The following is a 19275-nucleotide window of genomic DNA, read 5'->3' on the forward strand; positions in this document are numbered from 1 at the left end:
TGTGAGTCCTCCAAGGCGGTTGTGCACGGATCCCCTAGAATATTCCCTGCAAACCGACCATTAGACTAGTATAAATAGAGGGAGAGGCCCCCACTCTTACACACACCACACTTGAAGCCTCTCCCTCTCCCTCTTGTCATCTTGGGTGAACTAGCTAAGAGACTTATACACTTTCATTCCTTGTGAAAATACGATAACATGAATACTTCCGAGTAAAGTGCTACAACGTTATATCCGTGCGCTTGCGGATTCTTCGTAAATGTTAAGAGGCATGGACACACCGCCAAGTCTGAATAGAAACTTGCTAGTCTCGGGTTGCTAATTTATAATTGAACGGACACTCTGTGGAGATTTACGAACACTAGCTCTATCACAGAAAGTCTGTAGCATCTAGAATGTTTGGCTCTCTGGTAGTAGGATCGGAACGTTCCGTCATGGGTGACGGACCATCTGTCTAGCCGGGTCTGTAGGGTAGCTTCCACGAAACGTTCCGCCAAGTTTGATAGAAACTCTGCCACGAACTAGCTGCTCTCGGGTTCTCTGGAGATTAAATTTATAATTATGTGGACACTCCTAGACCTCTCATGGACACTACACGGAGTTACTCAGTGCTCTGCTTAAGTGCTGACAGTCGAGTTGCAGCAGTGACGGACACTCCACCGCATATGACGAACACTCTGTCAACTGACTGACAGTGCTTTGTTCATACATCTCGAAATCTAAAACTTACCCTAGAGTGTTTGCATGTGTAATCCATCTCCAGGGTAGCTTCCTAGCATTCTATAGAGCATATCTAGCTAGGTGGTTCTAGCTACATCGTGTGCAAACTCGCTCTAGGTCACAAATAAACTATTTCTAGGTTTAGACTCATGTGAAGGAGGAAATAAATGGTGTTTAGCTCAGGTTTGATCCATACCAAGGGCAGCAAAACAAGTTTGCGAGGCTTGTCAAGGTGGTGGAGAAGCTGGATCTTCCCTTGGTGACTCGAGCTCTCCTCTTCTTGTTTCCTTCTCCTTGCTCCAAATTGTGATGGTGAGAGGGCTCCTCCCTCTTCCAACCCCTACCTCTTGTGGTGCTAGGCTCCTAGGTGAATTCCATGGTGATGAGCCACTACAGCAATCCCCAATCCCCTTCTCCTTTCCCCTCCTTTCTTCCTCCTTGCTTTCTTTGGTGTGAGAGAGGGTGTGAGAATGGGAGAATGGGCTGGCAGTGGCCTCTAGTTTGGCTCTCCATGAGCTAGATAGCTGTGGTGGTTGGGGGTCCAAAGGCTTTACAAAGTGACACGCCAACTCTGCTGCATGAGATGACTAGGCTGGCAGACACTCCACTGGCTCTAGCAGAGTCTCCGCTGCGAGTCGAAGTGCACTGATAGAGACCGATTTCTGTCAAACTGTGCAGCGGGTCTGACGGACACTCCGTCACACCCGACGAACCCTCCGTCAAAACCAACAGTGAGCAGTTTTTAGTTTAGATTTTGCACAAGTTGAATTCTAATTTGAGATTAGAATGCATATGATGCTCATGATGAGTATGATAAGCAACATGTCATGATCGGGTCATGATAAAAGGCCAATTGTTAGGGACTGTGCATTTCATTTGTTGTCTGCCTCTGTCACTCTTTTGTTTCCATTTGAAGGGATGCTGCAGCCAATGTCCATGAAGCCACAAGCACCGACAATGACCTTGACCACCAGAATTGTCACCCCGGCAATCCATAAGGTGCCTCCCATCGCCCTCCCTTTCCTCCTCCCAATTCTTGATAACATAAGTTTAGCACACATCAAAGAAGTTATTGTGGTAATGGATTCCGCAAATTGAACATGAAGATAAGATATTTTAGAGTCATGTAAAAGATTTTTGTTGAATATCTACAATTGAAATACTTGCAGGTGACATAATTTTGTACTCCCTCTATCCATAGTTATAAGTCATTACAACTTTCTTGGAGAGTCAAAACATCTAAAGTTTGACCAAATTTATATAATAAAATAATAACATTTATGATATCAAATAAGTATCATTAGATTCTTCATTAATTATGTTTTCATAGTATACTTATATGATGTCATAAATCTTTGTGATTCTTTCTATAATTCTAGTCAAACTTGAGATACTTTGACTCACAAAAAATTGAAATGACTTATAATTTGGAATGGAGAAAGTATTTATGGGGGAACTTATAATATTTTTACCTCCTCTGAAACTCAATGCCCTGTGTGACCATGTTCGTACTTGAAGAATTTAACGGATAGTGATAAAAATAAAGGGATAGCTGCTCACAAGAAGTCATACCACTTTAATTCTGTTATCTAAACTCATGAACTTAGAGAAACTAGTATAATGCCCGTGCTAACGCTATAGACAAATTAAATAACAAATTTTTTTGTAACAAAATATTTGTTTGCCAATCAACAAGATATTTGTTCACCAATCAACAAGATCTAAACATGGTACGAAAATATTTGTTTTCACATGTTTGGCACCATATGCTTGGAAGAATAGCATATTATAAGCCAATAACCAATACAACTTTGTTTTCTTTTTTCATTTGGACTAACAAAAATGATAAGTTGGCTATACACATGCATACAATAAAGCAAGGCTAATCCACCATTGTCCTAAAGCTCAAAATACAACTGAAAAGAGAAGTGCCGAGGTTATACTACCCCGGGTATCTCAAGACACCGATTAGGTAGCCACTCAAGCGGCCCACAGTACATCAGCTAGTATAAGCCCAAACGATCGAGGCCTAGCTAAGCTACGCGAACCTGGAACAAACACCAAGGTAGGGTTCGGCCATGACCTCTTCCTTCAGCCTTCACCGCACGCAGCGCAACTCCTCACGACCTCTCCCCCATCCCGAGCTCCGAGAGGAACGGGGAGAGATCGAGCCGCGCCAAGCACACCTGCTCTGACAGGAGCAGGCACGCCGCACTGACCCTGCAAGGATCCCCTCGGTCCGGTCAAGACACCATCCCTGCACCATGCAGCGTAGACAAGACAACATCACCGAGCGGTGGCGGCCAGTACGGCGGCCCACCGTCCAAATACGGCTCGACAAGACGGATGTACAACTCCAACCACTACGGGATGGAAGCCACGATAGAGGCCTTGACTTTTGAGGCCATCTAAGCCAACGATGGCCACGACCCCAGAGCACGGGATCATGACTACCGGCTCCACAAGCAGCAAGACGACCAATGACCTGGGTGTGGCTACCAACTCTTATACGACATCCGCGGGAGATCAGGAGGTGATGATGAAGGCCACAGCGAGTCCACGTTGCATAAGACGGTTGGTGAAACACCACCGAGCCTACAATGCCTCCACAACCGGCACAGTACTACCACGCCACACCATGCCGCGACGTGGGCACAAGACCATGACGATAACCACGCCCGGACGTGCACTACAAGATGGCGTTACTTGCTAGCCAAGTTAGCTAGGTTCCCTCCCTCAAGCTCACGACCCCTCGGTCGAGAGAACCTTCCTCTTTGTTTGTCACCTTGCCCCAAACTCTATATAAGGGCAGCCAGGGCACCCTTTCGTAGCATTAGACTCTCGAAGCTCTCATTCGGACAATCCATCTCCTAGCTCTAGCTCTCCTACCTCTTCCACCATTCTTGCACCCCTGTTGTAAGAACTTCAGGGCATTCAAGCGAGTAACACACACTCGATCATCTTAGAGACTGGACGTAGGGCTCCGGCCTGAACAAGTATAACTCCTCATGTCTTTTGGATCCTACCATCATCTTCCTGTAGCAGCGCAACATTCATATAAATTCACTAGTCTGCCTAGGAAACACCGAAAGTTGGCGCGCTAGGTAAGGGACAGTCGCGCACTCTCGTTGCTGAGAAGGAAGCGATGGCTCCTTGCACTGTTGATGGATTCGCCCATGGAACGGCCCATAGTAGCCGCATCCGTCACGGGAACCCTGAGTTCATCGGCGTCGAAGGTTCAGTGCCCATATCCGTCTTCGGCCACAGCCAAGTCCTCCACCCTGGAGACCTAGACACTATGGCCTACAGCAAAGATACTCTCAGAACGGCCCTCAATGGTTGCATCCTAGAGTTCACCTACATAGGTGGGCTAGTACCCTCTCTCATCACCGGCCATGGCCATGTTTTCCACCCAGGAAACCAGAGGCCTATGGTTCATGGTGAGCTCACCCACGGAATGGCCCTTGGTGGCCACATCCTTCGGGGAAACCATGAGATCATCCGCACTGACGAGTTAACGCCCGTCACCGGCTCTACCCCGTCTAGGCCCACCGCATGGGAGGCCTAGATCCCATAGTAGAGCCACGCTCTGAGCAGCTTCTCCGCTACCGGCAGAATGTGGCAAATCAGGGCACAGACGAGCGACAAAACTATCCGCCGCCATGCGGCGTTGTCACTAGTGACCAAGTGACCATCCGGTGCCACGCCTCGCCAGGCCACGCCTAGAACCAAGGTCAAATCCCTCATGACGGACTAGCCATCCGTCATGCCATCACGAGTTGTCAGCTTTCACACGGAGGCACGTGCATCCAAGGAAGCGAGCTCTCTGAGAGCACGACGCACCACGCCGAGCAAACATAGACACGTCGCCCTTGGAACCCACTTCCGCAACGATAGGTTGCACTAGTTCTTCATCAAGAGTGGCAACACCACCTAGAAGCGAAGACGTGACAACGTCGCGCCATGAGGACTCGTGCATCAGAATGCACGAGGCCTCTCAGCCATGGACTTCAATGAGTTGGACACAAACAAACCATCCCCAGGGGCTCGCGAGCCCGCCGAGGATGAGGAGTCGACAAGGATCGACCCAAGGTTGCTCGAGAGGTCGACCCACACCGGGTGTGACTGCCCCGAGCGATAAATAAGCAACCTCACCAGCTTGCGGTTCATGAACCGCAACAATCCTGCCACGGACGAGTGCTCGGGGGCTCGACACGCCGCGAGCAACGATAGTAGGATGAACAACGAGTCCCTGAACGCCCACCGGTGATGTCAACTCTATACCTCACTTCATTATTCGATCGCATTCGCATACACACAGAGATACGTTAATAACCCTAAATGGCTAAAATGGAGTGTGGAACAAACTTAGGCACCGTTCAATTAGCACTATTGCCGGCCATTCTAGGCCAGAACTATCCCAACGTTATGTAAATTAGTGAAGAAACCCTCTGGCTAGGAATCGTTCCCTCAAAACCGAACAAGGCCATAGGGGTACGAAATTCACACGGCTCGTTTCAAGGGCGCCCACCCTCGGGACGGCCCAATCCGCTTCTCGCAAGCGGCCAATACCATTAACCCACGGGGGGAGCGCACACGAGATTCCCCGCCAGCATACACCGCCACCGTGAGAAGCCGCACTTGCTACCCACGCACCCTCACCGCCTGCGCCCCGCAGCATGGCAAATACACAGCATGACATGCGACCTCTAGCTAAAATCTACACATTGTGGGAAATCAATCCCTAAGCAAGGATCATATGCCTCCCCATGCCGAAAAGAGAGTGCCACATCAGCGCAAACAAGGGAAACGTGAAACCAGTAAGAAGATTGTCGGTAGGCCATGCACACGGACGACTTAATCCTCATAACCTCACCAACAACATACACAAGTTTGCAAGCCAAGAACACTCAGCACAACTTAAGGGACCTAACCATAGCTACGAAGACTATCCTCTATGTTCACAATAGTCGCAGCGGTTCCCGCGACAGCGGGTCATCCACTAGCGCCAGCCCCCCGCTGGGCCCTGGGAACCACGCCGTGGCAGTGATTCTCGTTCGAGAGGCCTTCCTGGAGATGAGCCTCCTCCACCTCAACACGATACGCCGTGAGCTGCCCCTCCAGAACTATAACAAAAAGGTTCCCATTAAAATCCAAGAATAAAAAGAAAAAAAGGGGACAGACGACCACAGGAATTAGCGACAGCAGGAAACTCACCGCTTGCTCGCACCCGAGCGACGGTGGCCAACGCTCGCGCCTTGACGACCTCTTCTCTTGCCACCAAGAGGGACACCTAGAGATTCTCTAGGTGGGCCTTCAGCTAAACCGCCTCATGGGCAGAGTTCGAGTGCAACCGATGAGCCTCGTCCCTCTCGAACACGAAGACCCATATTTCCCACCGCCCGGTAGAAAGGGAAGAGTGACAGGGACTCGTCGGTCCTAGAGGTGGAATGAACCAGGGACAGACGGCGCCAGGAGGGTCCCCAATCCTCAACGTCGCACGGAAGGGGCAATCCTAAAAGCACAAGCAGTCAGCACAAACAATTCTAGACCTAAAAATGATTTAAAATCACTTGCCCTTGATCTTGCAGAAAAGAATGGAGACGCGACAGCGAACCATCAACCTCTAGTGACTCCTCGCGCTAGCATTTCCTGCAATACATCGCCCTGACTAGACGGGACAACTATGAGCACACGAATGGGACAAAAAAGAGGGTGATGCAAGGGACGGGGAGCGAACGCTTCGCACTGTGCACTGCACCATCGAACTTATAGCCACAAAGAAGACCCCGACAAGCGCCCCAGGTCCGTTCACGCTCTATGCCCATTACTAACCGCTTCAATAATCTCATAGAACAGGGGCAGTGACCGGGTGGAAGGCGGAGCGACAGCCGCCCACGCAATAAATCGAACCAGAACAGGGGCGGTGACCGGGTGGAAGGCGGAGCAACGACCGCCCACGCAACAACCCGAACCAGGTAAGCCCTGTATATTCCCACTTTCCATATCGTTTCAGTTTACGTGCTCGTGTTCTGTGGATGCATTACTGCTCGTGAGTGGGCGCCATTAACGCAATGTGATTAAGGAGGTCAAACACCCCTGAATCCGTGTGCAGAGCGACCCACCACGAACACGCCTCGCATCGTGCTTAGGAAACTTACTCTTGTGCCAGTACTTAGATGGGCTTGAGGCCACAAAGGGATAGAGGCAGGGTGAGATGGCCCCCGCGGCTCTTATCAGTGGTGCAGAGCCACATGACCATCTCTCCCTGTGTTCGAGTCGTCTGCTTCGAAGTCGCCTGGGTTGACCCCCTCTGGGGGGAGGCATCTTACCCTCTAACCATTGCGGAGGCAGTCGGGGACCAATGGGTTTCATGGCCGACGATTTATGCGATGTCTCACAATGAGGCACAGCCAAACTTCACGTCGATTATGGAGGATATCAGGTCCTGCTCGAACTACCCATCGACCCCAACGAGGTGCACCACTTCGACCGCGTGGTTACGATGGACAAGCCTCTCCCCACGTGGGGCAAAAACTAAACCTGACTGTAATAAGGCAGTACGACCCCTTAGGGTCGAAAAGGGCAATAGGGGGAACACGGAGCCGAGTCTAGGCGATCCCATTAAGGGCAGGGACCAAGCCACGACCAGCTCCTCCCCAAGTCCCAAAACCACGACCTAAGGCCAGCTCCCAAGCCTCGCATACCGACGAGGATCGATGACCCCTTTAGAGGAGATCGATGGAGCGGATGGCTAAGGTTGCATAACAGCACCTTCCTTGTGAAGCAGCGCTAGATCCCGCAAAACGCGACAGCGATCTGACCATGCATAGTCAAGGCCACTCAGCTCCCAAAAGGACGGTCCTCAGCCTCATGAAGACCACCCGAACAGACCTGAAAGCGTGGACGTAACCCCCTAAAAGCTGTCAGACCAAAGCGCTCGAGAGGAGAGGCCCAAGGTCGCAAGGCGACCTCGTTGCCCCATGTGGCGAGAGTTTAATGACCCGCTCGAAACCTACACCTTGGGCCCACAGACCCGATCCCGACCAAGTGGTCCAGGATTCAACGAGATCACACAAGAGGTCACAGGACCCCGAAAAGAGAAGTCCTTAAAGCTTTCATTCGAATATAACGATTACAAAGTGAACGCGGTCCGACCACATACAAAAAGGGTCAAGTACCTAACCAACCAAGGCCAAGGCACTCTAGCGGAAAGGCCCAAGGTCGCTAGACGCGCTCAACACCCTGCGTAACGAGAGGTCGATGACCCACTCGAGAGACCGTGATTTTGGACTAATGAACCCGAACTCGGCCAAACGGCTCGAGGGCTCACCACGGTTTCACAAGAGGCCGCAAAAACTCCAGAGGGAGGATTCCTTGAGCTTTTATTCATGCTTCATGATTACAAAGCGAAGTGCGATCGATCTACACACAAGGAATAAAAAACCGATACCACCCACTGAAAAGCCCCTAGGGAGCACGCTGCACGAGGACTCGCAAGCCCTCCTGCAGCATCGCAACCACCAAGGAGCAGAGCACGGGGAAGAAGAAAGCGGCAGAACTATCTAGTTCCAACAAGCACCTTGGCGACCACTCCGATGCCAAGGAACAAAAGGGAGGCCAAAGTGCAACCATGTCACAAAGGTTGCACGACCCCCTACACGACAGCCAGGCCATCCTGTCCTTCCCCGCTCGCAAGTCTCCACCTAACACTAGTTGTTGGAAAGGGCAGCGCTAGCTTTTGGCCACCGCAAGCGACCCTAGTGAGTCGCATGCTAGAAACCTCACTAGGAGCTCACTATCTCTCTCTCGTTTAGCCCTTCAAAAGGACTAAGAGCAAGTTTGTAGAAGTAGCTGCAAGTGGTTCGAACAGAAGGAAGCCCCTTATTTATAGGCCCAAGGGCAGACTGGGCAGCCTGAGACCCCCACATCACGTGGCAAACCACAGGAGGTCACAATCAATGTCAGAAGCCCGCATGAGGTCAGGAAAATCAGGATCCTCTCAAAGGCAGAGCCGGTATAGCATCGACGAGACCACTCGGCCCCGCCTGGATCACGAGCCTCGATTCGCATCACACTGACACGACCGGGCTCAGCAGTCATGTACCGCACAGTCAAGCCATCCTAGCAAGACTGAACGTAACAGCCGCCTACCACATTCAACGCACTAGCCCGCAAGGGGTCGAGCGACGAAGCTCGAATAGCCACAACTATGAACCCGCACACAACGCACATGAATATCAGCGCTTTAACGATCACTTCGTGATCGTAAAACCGCTCGGGGGCAACTGTCAGGGTTATGATACCCCGGATATCTTAAGACACCGATTAGTTAGCCGCTCGGACGACCCACGGTACATCAGCTAGTATAAGCCCAAACGATCGAGGCCCAACTAAGCTACGCAGACCTAGGCCAAACACCAAGGCAAGTGTCAGCCATGACCTCTTCCCCTAGCCTTCACTGCGCACAGCGCAACTCCTAACGACCTCTCCCCGTCCCGACCTCTGAGAGGAACAGGGAGAGATTGAGCCGCGCCAAGCACGCTGCTCTAACACGAGCAGGCACGCCACACTGACCCCGCAAGGACCAAGGGGACAGAAATCCCCTCAGTCCGATCAAGACACCATCCCTACGCCATGCAGCGTAGACAAGACAACACCGCCAAGCGATGGCAGCCAGTACGACAGCCCACCATCCAAATACGGCTCGACAAGACAGATGTACGACTCCATGCACTACGGGTTGGAAGCCACAACGACAGCCTTGACTTTTGAGGCCATCTAAGCTAACGAAGGCCACGACCCCGGAGCGCGGGATCGTGGCCACTGGCTCCACAACCAGCAAGATGACCAATGACCTGGGGGCGGCTACCAACTCTTGTACAACGCCACCGGGAGATCAGGAGGCAATGACGAAGGCCACAGCGAGACCACGTCGCACAGGACGGCTGACAAAACACCACTATGCCTACAATGCCGCCACCACCGGCATAGTAGCACCACGCCATACAATGCCGCGACGTGAGCACAAGACCATGACGAGAACCACACCTGGACGTGCACTACAAGATAGCATTACTTGCAAGCCAAGTTAGCTTGGTTCCCTCTCTTAGGCTCACGACCCCTCGGTCGGGAGAACCTTCCTCTTTGTATGTGACCTGGCCCCGGACTCTATATAAGTGTAGCTAGGACACCCTTCCGCAGCATCGGACTCTCGAAGCTCTCATTCAGACAGTCTATCTCCTAGCTCTAGCTCTCCTACTTCTTTCACCATTCTTGCACCCCCCCATTGTAAGAACTTCATAGCATTCAAGCGAGAAACACGCACCCGATCATCTCTGAGACTGGACGTAGGGCTTCGGCCTGAACTAGTATAACTCCTCGTGTCTTTTGAATGCTACCATCGTCTTCCTGGAGCAGCGCGACATTCGTATAAATTCACTAGTCGGTCTACGAAACACCGACAAGAAGTGTCAACATACTTGTTCGATGTTCCTAGACGGCTTGCATTACTCTTAAAAAAATCAATGTATCTTTTTGTGGTTCTTTATTTAGCGCAACTTCCAGCGATTCTATCAACTCATCTACTCCTTTTCTCTTTCCGTTTCCTTACTATCGGCGCTGAAATTTGAAGACATCAAATATTAGTAATTGAAATTAAAGTTGAAGAAAAAAAAGCCAATATGTCAGTGCAACATGCCGCCTGAAGACTTGCAAACAATATAACCGGTCAGGTTCAGGACTGAAATTTAGTAATGGAAGACCTGCTGCAAAAAAAATGGAAAGCATAATCTGGTGAGTTAACAAAAATCAAATTAGATTTTGTACTTTAAAATAGTTTCTGGTTTGTATCTAGCACTACAGTTGATTCCAATATGTAATCTGAAACAACTTTGGGTAATTAGAGTTCAATCCAATAGCTAAACAGATAACTAAAACTCTGCAAACTGTATTTAACTATGAATTAGGTCATAGTAACTACTTGGAAAACATTGTGGTTCAGGGCAAACCTTCCTGAACAGGTGATGAGCTTATTGGAACAAAATGCTCCTGGGGTCATTGTACTGGCTAATTATTGCCATATAACACAAAGCCCTGAATTTATGGTGACTAAGAAATCATTGAATAAGACCTGAGAGAACAGAGAAACATTCATGCACTCAGAAAAATTCAGCTATAATAAAGATTGGATATAAAATTGTCCATGAATTAAAAATCGAGAAATTGTTTGTCGCAACTTCTGGAAGGCATGTGCTTCCCTTGACAATACATCTTAAGACAAGTTTTCTGCTAACTTAAACAAGTTGCTGACACTTTGGCACAAGTGACCATGGACCTATATATCCACAAGAAGCACATTTGGAAATTTTAATTTGAGTCACTAATTGTAGTATGGTTTCATGTATTGCAACTAATGTATGCACAGGCTGTAGAGACAAAAAAAAAATGGGGGATTTGAGATTCGAGAACTTAACTGTGAGACCGCTTACAATCGGCGCTTGATAGCCATGGAATCAACTGGCGGACTGGAGTGGGGTGAGCTCCCTAACAAACAATGTTGCTGCTGCGTCCCTAACAAACAATTGTAGGCATGGCACTATAGCTTTGTATGAGCTCACGAAGGGTTAAAGCATGGTCTAAAGATGAAGAAAAAAACTTTGATTTTGCAGCTAAGCAAATTAATCAAGAGCAACTTCGTAGTATAGTATATTTGTCTGTGCTAACGCTACGGGCCACATTAAGTCCAAAGTTAATTCTATCAACTTTGAAGTACTTAACTAATTGTGCTTTGTTAAAGCTGAGTCAACCATGTTACAGGGTACTAAAGATTAAAAGATCAAATCAATTCAGGGTAGGAAATTGTAATTAACCTCAGAATATCAATCATCATTTGATCAACACTCTTGTAGCACAAAGGCATGTTTGCACATGGATTAATCACAAAAGTATCAAAATAGTACAAGTAGAATAGCATGCCACTGATTTTATGTGGGGTGTTACATTAGGGGGGGGGGGTTGACACTCTCGGTAGCTCACCACATATATATGGACCACTCCTTGGTACACCCCTCCACGGGCACGTGCAACAAGGGTTGATGCTCCTAACCTCAGAATATCAATCATCATTTGATCAACACTTTTGTAGCACAAAGGCATGTTTGCACATGGATTAATCACAAAAGTATTAGAATAGTACAAGTAGCATAGCATGCCACTGATTTTATGTGGGGTGTTACATTAGGGGGGGCTGACACTCTCGATAGCTCACCACATATATATGGAGCACTCCTTGGTACACCCCTCCACGGGCATGTGCAGCAAGGGTTGATGCTCCAATACCATCTGTAACACCCCGCAAGGGTTGATGCTCCAATACCATCTTGTAACACCCCGCACCGCATTCAAAACTGCCACGGGCACGTGCAATAAGAGTTGATACTCCCGTCCAAAATTGTTTATATGGCCCAGCTCCGCACGTGGAACGGGCCTGCATACGCGTAGCACGCCTCTTACACTTTCGTCCTCGTTTCGTGCAAAAGGGTTAATGCAGAGGTGCTACGCTTGGAACAATAAGGCTTATAAGCTGGCCCTCACCCTCCTAAACTTCCAAAGTGGTACTAAACCCACCAACAACAACTCCACATGTGCCACTTGGACCAACTTCACATATACTACAGGCTACTAATGGGCTGGGGTGTTACAATTCATTCACACAATGACACTAGAAGATAGAAGGGCCACTCACCAGATGGTTTATACGAGGGCAGTAGATTCTGCTGTTCGGTGCAGTGCCAGCCTCAAGCGTGCAATCATGAGGCTGCTATGAGATGCAAGTCAACCATGTTACAGGGCTCAGAGCAATCATGTTTCTTCCTCGACAGTTATGTCTAGTATAGGCTTCTCTTAGTTCAGATGGTCCTTTCTTAGCTATTCCGGAAATTAGAGCCTACTCCACTCCTAATCAAAAGCTAAGCTCTTATTATACTCATCCTATGTAGCAGCATAAGTTTTGTTTTTTAGACAAGCTGCGGTATAAGTCTAGTTTCCTGTGACATGACTGATAGAAACTACCTACCTGATAATCCTTGTGGAAACAGAGCCTGAGTTCTTGAACTTAGCCATTCTTACAGACAAGTAATGGCATTGCCCCAAATGCATACTCAATGACAGCAACAATATTGGCCCAAATGCATGCTCAATGACAGCAACAACATGGCACCAACATTAAGATCTACAACATAGCAAAAGTAATCACACTGAGATGACATACTTGCAGTGGTTCAGACATCTCATTCTAAAAAAGTTTGAGAAGCTTGCACCTTATTTATGTTGAATTTGGTTGGTCTGCAGCATGATGGCCAGCCCCCATAGTTGTACTGTGGCCAGAGACCAGCAGTACAGTACTTGGATGCAACTGTCTTGAGATCTATTGCTTTGGGGCCGAAGTGCAACTGCACAATGCATAAACATGGCATCGTTTACAGTTGCAATGGAACACCAACACATTTCATTTCAGTGTCAAGAAGTGCAACACCAGTTTATGTATGATGGCAACCAAACCAGCTTGTTGAAACAACAAATCAGGCAGTAAACTATTTGGGCTCACTGTTACTGCTCAGCATGTTTTACGTTCATTTTCAGATGCAGCAAAATAAAAAAAAAACACCAACATCTAGGGATTTAGGGATTCACCATCGGAAAAACAGAGAGGGCACCTGGGATTAATGATCGTGGCAGTCACAGGTGGAGGAGGTGCAGGTAGCCGTGTAGAAGTCGTCGTCGTGCTTCTGGCGCTGCTGAGCATAGAGCGCGGCGGCGAGCGCCTCGGCGTTGGTGGTGTCAGCGGCGTTGTCCAATGGCTCCCCACGAGCGTCCTGCTCCTGATCCCCACGTGCGTCGTGGCGGGCCCACTCCTCCTCCTCCTCCCCGTCGCAGGCGCGGAGCAGGGGCCCACCACCGGCGCCGGAGTCCCCGGCGCGCGAGGTAGCCGCAAGGAGCGCAGTGAGCAGCTCGTCCTGGTCGGTGGCCTCGCGCTCGAGTCGCTCGGTGCGGGCGCGCAGGTCGGCGGCGTCGGCCTCGGCATCTGCGAGGCGCGCAAGGAGGGAGGCGGCCTCGTCCCCGGCGGCGGCGGCGCGATGGCCCGCGAAGATCTCGGCGGCGCGGTGGCCCGCGGGCGTTGGCGCGGTCGTCCTCGCGGCGGCGCGCGCGGAGCTGCCGCAGCTGGTCCTCGGAGCGCCGGGGGAGGAGCGACTGCGACTCTGGCCAATCGGAGGCCGACGGAGCTGGAGAGTTCGTCGTCCGCGGCGGCGAGGGATGGCCCGGAGGCACGCCGGGCAGGAGCGGGGCGCGCGACGCGATGGGGGAAGGGAGGAGAGGGGGCGTCGGATGGGACGAGTGACCAGGCGTGGATGGTTGGATTTGAGTGAGTAAGATAGCTTTCGGTTTGAGGGATAAAGTGGGATGGGATGGGATGGGATGGGATCGGACGGACCTAGACGAGCTATATTTAGTTGAGTAGGGTGAGGATGTCCCTCGCGGGAATATTTTTGTGAGATACGGGGTGACCCTGTCCCTATAATTTCAATGGACGGGGGGCGTCCCTCCTGGGACGCGGGCTTGCGCGTGGAAGAACGACGCCGGTAGTGGGGAGCAGAAGAGAGAAGGTGGTCACCGCCAAGGTCCGGGCGCGGAGCTCCATCGTAGCTGTTGCACGGGCGAGTGCCAGGTCCAGCTCCGCCCGCCATGATCCGGCCACCAGGTCGCGTGGGGGGAGCTCCAACCGCCAAGATCCGGCATACACGAGTGAGCTCGCGCGTGATGAAGCCCTGCTGCCGCCGACCGTGCGGGCGAGGTAGAGCACCGCCACGAGGGTGAGCTGGAGCCACGTCGCTGCCGATCGCGCGGTAGAGCCCCAGCCCCGCTGGCCGCCGCCACGAGGACTGCCCTGCTGCAATGCCGACCACTCGCGGGGGAAGGAGGCGCGGGTGGAGGACACGAGATGCGCTATGTGCCCGTGCCCGTGCACGAGGCTAGGTGGTTGGAGATGAAGGGATAAGGAGAGAAGAAAGAAAAGGAGAAAAAAACTGAGAATTGGGTCCCACTTGTCCGTAGTTGATCCCACTTTTGTTGTCTCTGATCCAAACAGAAAACAGGTTCGTCCCATCCCTCCTCAACCAAACAGATAATGGGACCATCCCATCCCATAAACTAGAGTCAAGAGCATCCCAGTCCACCTTGACTCCTAACCAAATGCTACCTAAGAGAAAGGAGAGGCTAGGGTGCGATCTCGTCCGTTTGTTTAAAAGGTTGGTTGATTCTAGGTGTAATTTGTTTGGTGCATTTAGGAGAGGTCATGACTGTCAGAGATATGTGTTGGGTAGCTTTAATAAAGTTTACAACTGGTACTTTTATATTGTTAGAGAAGAGATAGAGATAGATATTCTCATCAATGGTGGTAAGTACACATAGAATAATAATCAAACTTGTCCTACTACTCCTGAATAGTTGGATAGAGTAGAACCAGGAAATGGGAGGATTAGTGTCCTTTGGCAAGAGCTATCAAGATTGTTAGGGGGATATTTGATCACAATCCTATTATTGACACTAGGACAATGCAACAACAAAAGCATCTAGAATTTAGATTTGATCTATTATGGCGGCTTAAGGATCCTAAATTCTTTACATATATCAAATTAATTTGGGATAAGCCTGTCAGAGCTAAGACAACTTTTGATAGAACCTAATCCAAGCTTAAGGTCTTTGTTTTTTTTCAAAGGCTGGGGTTTTAATATTTTGGGTGAAAGCATCTAGGCCCCTATTTGGGTTTCGATGATTAATGACAATACAAGATTACTATGACTAACGTGTGTTTTGCAGAGGCAATTAAGTTTGGTCATGATAATGGAGATCAATTGGGCAATCAAGGTGGTCAAGCCCCTACGATGGAAATCATTTCGGTTTTCAAAGGATGGACGACAAGGTTAAGGATGACTAGTTCTAAGTGTCGATTGGAGTTGGAGAGACACTTAGAGTAGTTTAGGACTTTGTTTTTCCTTTAGCCATACTATTAAGGGGGGTATGGACGGGTAGCTTAACCTAGATGAGTCTAGTGAGTTAGGTGTAGTGCACACTTGTTAAAACTAGCACTAGGTAGCTCCACCCTTGATCCTTACGTGGATCAAGGGGGAGCTACACCCTTGCGCGGGTGCTCCAACGAGGACTAGTGGAGAGTGGCGACTCTCCGATACCTCGGCAAAACATCGCCACGTTCCTCTCTCTCAATTTACTTTGAGCATTTACTTTGAGCAATTCAATACTTATTCTTACATTCATAGAATTGCCATGCTAGAATAAGTTTGGAACATAGGTTGTAAGTCCCTTGTGCGTTAGATTATTAGAAACACTTTTCTAGGCACAAGGGGTTAATTGGGCTAACCGTAGGATTTAATTATTACAAGAAAATTTAGAATTAACCCAATTCACCCCCCTCTTAGGCATCTTGATCATTTCAATTGGTATCAGAGCCTCGTGCTCATGTTTTTAAGCTTAATCGCTTAGAGCAAGATGTCTCACGGGGATGGACCTCCTCCTATCTTTGAGGGAGATAACTTTCCATATTGGAAAATCCGTATGGAGGCATACTTAGAAGCTCTAGACGTTGGTATACTTAGAGCCGCCTTACAAGGCTTCCCAAAACTTCGAGATGCTACACATTTACAAGGCGATGAGGTTAATTATGAAAAGTGAAATGCAAAGGCTCGAAACACCATCTTTAGAGGCCTTTGCAAAGATGTGTTCAACCGCGTAAGGAACCACAAAGATGCCTATGCACTATGGTCGGACGTTTGTGCGCTCTATAAAGGAACCAAGAGTGAGCGTGAGGAACGCTATCATCTTGTAATTAAAAAGCTAAATTCATTTGAGATGCTTCCTAAAGAATGTGCTAATGAGATGTATTCACGTTTGAATGTTCTTGTAGAGGAAGTCAATGGGCTTGGACTTACTCAAATGTCACCATCCGACATTGTGAGAAAGATCTTGAGTGTCCTCCCCATTGACAAATATGGGCATATTGTGACCGTGCTATACCAAGGTGATCTTTCCACCGCTACACCGACACAAATCTTGGGAAAGATCAATGCTCATGAGATGTACATGCACATCACGCCACAAGATGGCTCATCCTCTATCAAGAAGAAAGAGAAGGACTTAGCATTCAAAGCTAGCCAAGATAAGGGCAAAGCAAGACTTGAGTATGAGAGCTCATGTGATGAAGAAGATGAAGATGAAGATCTTGCTCTCATGGTGAAGAAAGCCGTCAAAATGCTAAAGAAGCTAAACAAGAGTGGCATCAAGTTCAACGGCAAGAAGTTCTTCACAAGCTCTAGAAGAAAGCCAATCTCCGAAATGGATTGCTTCAATTGTGGTGAACTTGGTCATCTAGCACATCAATGCACCAAGCCCAAGAAAGACAAGTTCAAGAACAAGAACAAGGGCAAGAAAGATGACTCAAGTAACGAAGATGAAGATGAGAAGAAGAAGAACAAGCCATACAAGAAGAGAGATGGCAAAAAGAGGGACTTCCACAAGAAGAAGAGTGGAAAGGCCTACATCATCGGTGATTGGCTCATGGACATTGATTCATCTAGTGGATCATCTGATGATGATAGTGAAAATGAGAAGGTGGCCGCCATTGCTATTGATCTTTCATCCTCACCGCCACTATCGCCATCATCCTCTACACACCTATGCCTTATGGCCAAAGGTGAACGCAAGGTAACTAATAATGATGATAGTAGTGATGATGAGCAAGCTAGTGATGATGATAGCGATAGCGATGATGATGACTCACCTTCATATGATGATCTTGTCAAAATACTAAGACAATACACTAAGATCATTAGAAAGAGTAGAGCTAAAAATAAAAAACTTGATGCTAAAAATGATTCACTCTTAACAAAGTTCGATACATTGGAAAAGGCTAATGTTGAGCTTAAAGAAACAAATAATGCTATATCATCCAAACTCAAGGAGCTCAAATCTTCTAAGAAAGAGCTTAAAGATAAACATGATAAACTTGAGTGGGTGCACAATGAGCTCATCACTAGCCACAACAAGCTAAAAGATGAATATACAACTCTAAAGATCAATTATGATACTCTTGTTATTGCTCAAGAATTTTTACCAAATGAGCCACATGATGCTACTAACCATGTTGTTAAGATTGATATAGCTACATCATGTGATGACTTAATTGATGAGAGCATTGAGCAAGGATCTAGTGGCAAAGGCAGGAAAGTGGTTGAGTGCAATGACTATGATGAATATGTCAAGCTCAAAAATGCAAATGAAAAGCTCATGAAAGATCTTGAAGAGATGAAAAGCCACAACACCATTGTGCTAGAAACTCTTGATCATGATGAATAGTTGATCCTTGAGAATGAGAAGCTCAAAGAAGAGAACAAGAAGCTCAAGGAAGAGAAGAACAATGATGTTCTCAAGAAAGAGAACAAGAAGCTCAAGATGGAGAAAGAGCATCTCAAGATGGGATTGAGCAAGTTTGCAAGAGGCAAGCATCTCCAAAGTGAGCTACTCATGAACACCATCATGAAGATGGATAGAAGTGGCATTGGATATGTGGCAAGTGTAGAGAAGAAGAAGGCTCAAGTTCAACAACAACAATCAAAGCTAAAGCCAAAGCCAAAGAGATGTTTTGAGTGTGGACAAGAAGGCCACTTTGCTCATGAGTGCCAAACTCCACCGCCACAACCCTTGCCCAAGCATGCTAGACCCTTTGCCTTCAATGCTCACTACATGCTTAGAAAGGATTCTAGTGGAAAGATGAAAGTCATGTTCTTAGGACCCCCTAACAAGAATATGCCTAAGAAGATTTGGGTGGCTAAGTCACTTGTTGAGAAGGTGAAGGGCCCTCAACAAGTTTGGATTCCTAAAGCTTGAATCTCTTGTGTGTAGGTGAACTACAAGACCGGTAGAAGTCATTAGGTTATTAATAGTGGTTGCACTCAACATATGACCGGTGATCCTCGTATGTTCACCTCACTAGATGAAGAGGTAGATGGACAAGAGAGAATAACATTTGAAGATAACTCAAAGGGCAAGGTTAAAGGATTGGGCAAAGTGGCAATATCAAATGATCATTCCATCTCCAATGTGCTTTATGTTGCTTCATTGAGCTTCAACTTACTATCCGTTGGACAATTGTGTGATCTTGGCTTCCAATGCTTGTTCACCGAGAAGGAGGTTGTTGTATCCAAGGTAGATGATAATCAAGTGATATTCAATAGATTTAGATACAACAACTTATATCTAGTGGACTTCACCTCCGAAGATGCAAATTTGAAGACCTGCCTATTCATCAAAACAACACTTGGGTGGCTATGGCATAGAAGACTTGCTCATGTTGGGATGAGCTCACTCAAGAAGCTAATGAAGAATGAGTTGGTCAGAGGGTTAAAGGATGTGAAGTTTGAGAAGGATAAGCTTTGTAGTGCATGTCAAGCCGGCAAGCAAGTTGCAAATACTCATCCAACCAAA

At 48.3% G+C, this 19275-nt stretch overlaps 1 protein-coding gene across 1 annotated transcript; it reads right to left on the minus strand.

Moving 5' to 3' along the window:
* Positions 1-2164: 2164 nt before the first annotated feature.
* LOC136510630 (uncharacterized) lies at positions 2165-14465 on the minus strand. The gene is made up of 6 exons (XM_066505017.1): positions 13437-14465; positions 13041-13172; positions 11196-12952; positions 10731-10852; positions 5938-10487; positions 2165-5846 (listed from the first exon to the last, which is right to left on the minus strand). Exon 1 carries the CDS (start codon positions 14463-14465, stop codon positions 13443-13445), a length of 1023 nt encoding a protein of 340 aa, XP_066361114.1. The 3' UTR covers positions 2165-5846; positions 5938-10487; positions 10731-10852; positions 11196-12952; positions 13041-13172; positions 13437-13442.
* Between the last annotated feature and the right edge of the window lie 4810 nt (positions 14466-19275).

Source organism: Miscanthus floridulus, chromosome 16 (genome assembly GCF_019320115.1).
Source record: "Miscanthus floridulus cultivar M001 chromosome 16, ASM1932011v1, whole genome shotgun sequence".
Lineage (NCBI taxonomy): Eukaryota > Viridiplantae > Streptophyta > Magnoliopsida > Poales > Poaceae > Miscanthus > Miscanthus floridulus.